Raw genomic sequence first — 8,343 nt, 5'->3', positions numbered from 1 at the left:
TGAATTTTGCAGAGATGATCTACACAATATTATCTAGATACTGGACAGTGGAGATGAGGAAATAAAATCGAAAAGTGGTGCAAAAATGGAAATCCGCACCAAAACTTTGGTGCAGACGTCCGCAGCTGAGAAAAATCGTATATATATATATTTATATATACAGGCCGTTTCAGATACGGACGTCCGCACCGGCCTTAAAGTGCGGACGTCCCTTCGTTCGCCATCGTACGGCGCCTCTACCCTAACAGACTCTAGCAGCGTCCCCGACCACTTTCCCTCCCCAGCGAGTCCGCCGAATTCCAGTTTTCCAGCTAGATCACCCAAAACTTCAAACAAAGTCAATTTGGCCGGAAAACTGGAATTCGGCGAACTCGCCGAGGATGGAAAGTGGTCGGGGAAGCTGCTGGAGTTCGTTGGGGTGGAGACGCGCCCTCGCCAGTGCCGTACGGTGGCGAAGGAGGGACGTCCGCACTTTAAGAGCCGTGCGGACGTCCGTACCTGATACTCACTGTGTGTATATATATATACACACGATTTTTCTCAGCTGCGGACATCTGCACCAAAGTTTTGGTGCGGATTTCTATTTTTGCACCACTTTTCGATCGAATTTCCTCATCTCCACCGTCTAGTATCTAGATAATATTGTGTAGATCATCTCTGCAAAATTTCAGCCAATTTCGTAATCGTTAAGGCCTTCAAACTCGAAAAACAAATGGACGAACTGAATTCTGTCCGGTTCATGTTTATACCAGAAAAACACAATTTTGAAGGCCTTAACGATCACCAAATTGGCTGAAATTTTGCAGAGATGATATACACAATATTATCTAAATACTAGACGGTGGAGATGAGGAAATTCGATTGAAAAGTGGTGCAAAAATAGAAATCCGCACCAAAACCATTGGTGCGGACGTCCGCAGCCGAGAAGGGCTATATATATATATATATGTTTTACAAAAAGTTCAGACGAAAGTTTGGTTAGGCTACACTATTATCGTTCACGGAAAATCTGCAACTTTAACCTTGAAGGACTTATGGTGGACATGTACCTGTCACACCAGCCCTGAAATATAGATTAATTTCGACAATAAAATTTACAGATCACGAACTAGACAAGGTCTGTTGGCAGCGGAGATCAAACTAGAATGAGTTCTCCACCAAAAGTCTGCCCTTACCAACTGAGCCCGTCGATTTCCCTTTGATGTAATTAAATAATTCATATTGTTTGTGTAGATGTAGTTTTTGCGAACTTTTATTGACATGACGATCAATTAAGCTGCCCCAGAGCTACCACAAAATGTTGAAAATCAAAACACTTAACTGGTCTAATGGGCATTGCCCAAACAGACGAGAACTAGAAAGGACAATTTAATTTCCTTGTAGGCCGCCAACAGTAACATGGTGTTATTATAAACCATGGACCGCCGGGAGGACCCGATTCCTCACTTTCAAATCCCTGGAGAACCATTTCCTTTAATCCCCAAACATTGGAGATCGTCGCCGAGAGCGACGGAAGAGCCACTGGCTTCTTGGAGAGAAGACGACCACAAAGATAAAAGAAGGAATCAAAGATTGCTTCCTCACTGTTAGTCAGTCGCACAAGGGCTTCCTCCGACACTGAAGAAGCCATCCCCGTGGCCATTCAGATCTCTTGTTCCTAATTAAATACAAAAACATGCGAGAATTTCCCGTCACTCTTCTTTTGAACAATAAATCCCAACTTGTGTCACTACATTAAATAGACGCGAGTCTGTTTCAAGGTTTACGACTATCAAATTGGTTCAAAACTTGACTATACAATGATCTAACGATACCAAAGAGAGAACTAATGTTCAGAAAACTTGGTGTATACCCTAACACTGATCTAAATTCCCCAAACGGTGAACCATTCCCAATTCCGGTAATTTACCTCCTCAGAATCCTATTATATGAGAATGGAAGGGGACCATTTAGAGGTATTTCTTTTGTGTCAAAAATGATAAAAATCCAGTGCAAGTCCCAGAATCAAATTTGTGCTGGGGATTCCCTTAACATGCGTCTTGACTCACTTCTATTGTATTCATCTATTAGTCTTCAGTTTATCGAATACCAACAAAACAAGCATGTGTATGCATGTGACATCTGAAACCTTACAAATTTTAAGTTGCTACAAACATGCATGCAATACTTTATACAAATTTTCCACTCCATCACGGTCCAAGTTACAAAAGATTTAATAAATAATACAAGTTCCAATACAACAAAAAAAAGATGGGTCATCATCATCTTCTGCACTCTACCCACTTCACTCTCCATTTTTGGATACTAAAACCCAGAAATTTAACAAGAAGATTCTTCATGGCAATGTGTTACATGGTAATATCCCTAATGGAGACCAAGAAATCCAAGATAAATGAACATAGTAGTAATAAACAGGGGTAATTAAATTAATTAACAGACATTTAATGTGTATAATCTCTTCTTCTTCATCTTGATCATCATCAACCTCTAACAGATAGCAAGGAAGGAATTGCAGACAAGTTAGGGGTGGTGTTCTTATCTGAAGTATTGGCTTGTCTAATAATGTCCCTCTTCCCGTCTTTCGAAGAGGGTTTGCTGAAAGCTCTCATGGGGCTAGCGAAGGCCCAACCCCAGCTGCTCCTGCTTCTGCCGCCTTGGACTAGCGCCCCGGGACCACCGGATATTGCTTTCCCGTTCATGTCTTCGGCTGACGAGACCCAATAGGAGGAAGACGAAGACGATGAAGAAGATGAAGTCATCATGAACCCACTGAAAAGCCCACCACATTTGACACGCTCGGCGCCGTTTCGAACTGCTGAAGAGTGTTTAGGCTTGCCTTCTCTTTGAGACTCCACCCTTCTGAGAGTGCAGTCGCCGAAACCAGTCGAGATCCGCTCGAAGAAGTCGCCGGAGAAGCTCCGGCTGCCGCAGCCTACAGATCTGGATCTGGAGACTTTCCGCTCGAACGAAGAGGCTGAGGCTGTGGCTTGGCTGTTGGGGCTGCTGTCGTCTTCAACCTCACCCACGGCTGTTTCGGCTTTATTCCTTAAAGAAGACCCCAAAGACTTGTCCCTCCCAGCTGCTGTTGTAGTTGCAGAAGATGTGAACGAGGAGGAGGAGGAAATCTTGGAGTTGTCTCGGAAGCTTTTGTTGTCGATTTTCTTGGAAGTTTTGTGGTGGTGGTAGAGAAAAGACCAGAACCCATTTCTCTTTCTGGGGCTAAATTCATCAGCAGCATCCATGAAATGGCTCCTCCTCGGCGTCGTGGTCGACTTGCTCCTCTTGAAAACCATATCCGCGGCGCGGCTGTGACTATTCTCACCACCATTGGCAGTCACTTTCTTCTTCTTCCTGGCCAGAAGAAACGACATCCTGGCGCGCCGGGTGTAATACTCATCATGATTAAATGACTCACCGTTAGCTTTCGGACGGACCGAGAGCGAGAGAGAAGTAGAGGAAGGACCGGCAACGCTGACACCGCCGGCATTGCTAGCGCCGGTGATGTCAGATCTAAAAGAAGGGGAGGAAGAAGAAGAGGCGGAGTTACGAACAGGGAGAGGGAAGGAAGAAGAGACGAGCTTGCCGAGCTTCTCTTGGAGACAGAAAGCGCAGATCCCACCTGGGTTGTTTCTGAAAGGATGGTCACTGCACTGCATTCCATCTCCCATGTCTTGATCCTGAATCACCTGCTCATGACCAACGCCATTGCCAACACCAATAGCAACCTTCCCTCCTCCTAATCCTAAGCCTTTGATCCCTTCCATCATTAACAAACACAACTACAGCAACACCTAATCAAGCAGTACTTGGTGGTGATCGATCTTTTCGCATTATTATCAAGAAGAACAATAATGGGGGTTTTGGTTTTCTGTGAGATAGAAGATGGGTGGGGGAGAAGGAAGCGCAGAGGGAGGGTCAGAGGGGGAAATAATAATAATGAAAGATGTATGGGATTGAGAAGTAAGGTGGACTGTGGAGGAGTGTGGACTGGGGAGAGAGATAGAGGGAGAGAGGAGGGAGTCCCCAGGAGCACGTGGAAGACTGACTGCTCAATGGTTAGGAAAAGTGAGAGAAAGAAGACAAACGAAACACTAAATATTTGCAGGGGCCTATCCTTGCACCAACGGACCAGCCCCAGCAGAAGAATCTGTATCAAAAGACTGTACATCAGAAGGAGGCATCTCTCCTACTTTCGCACGGATTCATTTCCGTGAAAATCAATAGTAAAGTTGGGATTATTGGGTAAAAATCTAGAAATCAACCTTTGTTTTGTGATGGAAGGATTATTATTTATCAAGAACAAAAATCATAACCACATAAACGTCACCACCAGATCAGTCGATGAAAGCTTACAGTCTAATTCAACCGGTATTGAGCGAACATAACACAATATATATAAAATCTATTGGAAAATATTCACGACCCAAATCTCTAAACCATACAAAAAATTCTCATAAAAAAACACATTAACTAAAACAAAATAAAAAAGGGACGGATCAGCAAGGAGATCGAAAGAACAGAAGTTTCTTGTAGCACCGAATTTATCGGGTTTACAAGCAATAACAAGAGAACTTTGTTTAAAACGCACACCAAATGATGCCAACGGCAGAGCTCGAAGACCTAGCGAGCATATTTAGCAGACTCTCTATATTGGCTCTTTAGCTATTTTAGAGAGCGAGTTTAGTTTCTTATCAATTTTACCAGCTCCAGCAGACTAGTAAGTGACTAGCTATTTTAACTTTTAGTTATCTTACTAGCTAGAGACTCTCTATAATTTATGTTAATTCAAAGTATTCCTTTTAAGTCATTTTATGTAATAATAAAACATATTTAATTTTTTTATTTAATCGATAATATAAATCAAACTTTAGTTGAAATAAAGAATACTGGTGTAGAGGAATTTCTAAAAAGTCATTTTAGCTAGCGAGATAAGGCTCTCTATAATTTATATTAATTCAAAGTATTCATTTTAAGTCATTTTATGTAATAATAAAACATATTTAAATTATTATTTTTATTTAATCGATAATATAAATCAAATTTTAGTTGAAATAAAGAGTACCGGTGTAGAGAGATTTCTAAAAAGTGGCTAACCAAAATAACTTTTTAGCTATTTTGACTAAATTTGACTACAAAATTGCTAACAGTACTAAAGATGCTCTCAGTCTTTAAAACTAACTTGCCACTGTAGTTTAATATAGTTTTTTACCAAATAAAAACCTATTAGGGTGAAACACAAATGTTGACGAAGACGTTGTTTATCGACATGAAATCTAGGTTAAAGTACGTTTTTGTTCTCGCTCTAAAATATTTGTGTCTGCTCATATGAAAGTTCAAATATCAATCACTATTAATTTTGTCACCAACAAGGCAACACCAAATAAACTATATTTTTCTTCATCATATATAACGTATATAAACTTGTATACGAAAAGAATTACGAGACTGGGAGAGTTAAAATTGGGAACTTCCACTTAGACAAACTAATTAACATTAGACAAAGAATAATTTTAATTACTTACACTATTGTATATAAGAATGGGAAGAACAAAAGCTTCTGAAGAGATTCCTAGCACAGAGTGCATATACTACGTGTCGAGCATGTCTCTTCTGTGAGCTCTCTAGGCTCAGGGGGCTCACGCCGTGCTACTAGTAGCATGACTAGCATCGCAGTCGTCAATATTATATTGCAACTTCTAGCTTACAATTAATTATGTATTTTTCTCAATCTCAACTTACAGCTGCATCGATCTATTGCCAATTTGCCATACGTCTCCTTGAATTAAATTTGGAGTCATGTTTACGACTCTTTGTTTTTTGGATACAAGTCATGTTTACGACTCTTTGCCAGAGAGGCTGTGGTTCATTTTTGTTATTATCCATACATATAAATTTAAAAAAAAACAATATAAATATGAAACTACTGATTGTACAAATACTTCTTTGCAATAAGACATGCGACAGAAGTTCTTCAATATAAGGATTTCGTTTGGTTAGGTTGGGCCAAGTGTGAATTATATTCTGATTCATAAATTTGGGAACTAAATGGATCAATATATAATTTTCATAAATGACTTTTTTATGCTAAAAGACTATTACAAGAAGAAACATATGAATCAACCAGCTTCAAAGAGATCGAATTAATTACTAAACTCACAGCCGGAGGAAACCCCACCTTTCAGTAACGCGGTGTCACACTTCGAATTTTGGATAAATAAAAAAATTCCAAATTCAAGGCATGATAACCAAAAAGAAAAACAATAAAAAAAAAACGATTTAGTTTTACAACTTGTGGAAAATAATTTGAACAAGTAAAACCTCCCTCAAAACTCACTGCAATCTAGAAAGAAACAAAATGAACAAAGCCTATCTGCCGCAGCCTCAACTCTGCTAAACCTGACCTGCAAAAACAACCTCTACACTATGGATTGGTGCACCGGGTTGTAAAACAACAAACCCGATAAGCTTTAAAAGCTCGTATGAGTAAATCTCTAACAACAGACTCAACCCAACAACACATAAGGTAAACACCAAGAGTTCATGCATAAAAATAAATTCAGGAAAACACTTACAAGCAAGAGAAATCAAAAGAAGAAATAAAAAAAACACAACAATTCACAATCACTCAAAATCATAAATGAAATCCTGCAAAAAGTATAGTTCAGGAAATACTCGAAACAAGGAAATTAAATGACATCATATAAAAACATCACACAATCATTTCTCTACTCTTACTTATGGGTTCGTCAACGCATAGTCATCCCCCATAAGTAACTAGACAAACACGTACTCATGGGTTCGTCAACACATAGTCATCCCCCATGAAGTACCGACAGACTAGAGCTCTATACTAACCATAACCAATCATCCGGCTAAGGCTTGGTTCCCGGTCCACCACGAAGGCTCCTAATCTAATGCACACCATCACCACTAAGACACACACATTCACAACTAATGCAACAATCACCACTAAGGCACCATTCCACAACGAATGCACTCACTCACTACTAAGGCACACATTCTATTACTCTCACGTCATAACACTTATCAGATCACAAAAATAATAATATCATCAATTCATCATAACCGTAACCAATCACCTGATTAAAGGCTTGAAACCCGGTTTGACTAATTAAACAAACAATTCTACATCACACTATCACATTATCATAGCGTGCCTTTCACACATAAACACATGGATATAAATATTAAAAAAAGGATAATCTACCGACTCTAATTATGACTCATGATCGGAAGTCATTTTGAAAGATTATATTATTAACAGAAAACTTGTTTTCACTTACCATGAGCCGTTGACGATCAAACTCATTTATATTTAAAAACAAAATCATTTTCTTTCAAGGACAACTTCACAATTAGCCATAATTATCATCATCATCAAAATCACCATCATAATCATCATCTTAATCATCATCAAAATCACCATCATAATCATCATTATAATAATTATCATAATGATTATCACCATCAAAACCAACATCACAACCATCACCAAAATCAACATCACAATCATCATCAAAATAAATAGGCTACAAAGTGGACCTTGGTGAGATTTTACTCACCTTAACTCTCGCTGCGTCTTCACACGGACAACACAAGCATATAGCTCAAAACCATACTCCACAAGTCACATATTAACAAAAACGTTAACCTTAGTAACTATCAACAACAACATTATCCGACTCAAACCGAAACTCATGTCCTAACCCACGAGCTTGCCACTCGAGACAAATCTTCCTCCTTGACCTCTAAAAGGTCACCGAAACGTTATACACAACCTATAGAACTACTAACCAGATTTTCATGTTCGGATTTACCCAAAACTAAACCGAACGGAACTTAGCACCAAATGGAAACCCTAGCATGCAATAATGGTAACCAAAACCTACAACCCACATACCAACACGTTCGTAACGAAGAGTACTACCTAACCAACACCCCAAAACACCACAGACACTACCGGACGCGCCGGCACGCGCCCACACAGGCGGTGGCGAGTGGGCACCACGCGCCACCCCGAAACTTCAACAACTTAACAAACTTCCAACAGCAACCTTAAAGAGCACAGCAAAAGGAACACTTTTAATACCTGAGATTTCGCCCCAATCGGCCGGAAACATGCCGAAAACTCGCCGGAAAGATTGGGATCCACCACCGCCACTCTCCGCCGTGAGTTGAGCTTCAACACCACCAGGGATCGAACGAGGACGTCCAACACTTCCTATCCTGACCGGTTTCAGCCTTGCCGCTGCCGCCGGAGGTGAGAAAACCGGTCGGGTTGCAATCCGAGTCGCCGCCCTCACTGTTGGCACTCGATTAGCG

The 8,343-nt window shown here is 40.3% G+C and overlaps 1 protein-coding gene across 1 annotated transcript; it reads right to left on the bottom strand.

Moving 5' to 3' along the window:
- Nucleotides 1-2,421: 2,421 nt before the first annotated feature.
- LOC101313206 lies at nucleotides 2,422-3,969 on the bottom strand. Its single transcript, XM_004296805.1, has one exon. The coding sequence runs from the start codon at nucleotides 3,765-3,767 to the stop codon at nucleotides 2,481-2,483; it is 1,287 nt and encodes a 428-aa protein (XP_004296853.1). The 5' UTR covers nucleotides 3,768-3,969; the 3' UTR covers nucleotides 2,422-2,480.
- Between the last annotated feature and the right edge of the window lie 4,374 nt (nucleotides 3,970-8,343).

Source organism: Fragaria vesca, linkage group LG4 (assembly GCF_000184155.1).
Source record: "Fragaria vesca subsp. vesca linkage group LG4, FraVesHawaii_1.0, whole genome shotgun sequence".
NCBI lineage: Eukaryota > Viridiplantae > Streptophyta > Magnoliopsida > Rosales > Rosaceae > Fragaria > Fragaria vesca.
The sequence above is the reverse complement of the archived record's forward strand: the minus strand, read 5'-3'. Positions and strand labels throughout refer to the sequence as shown.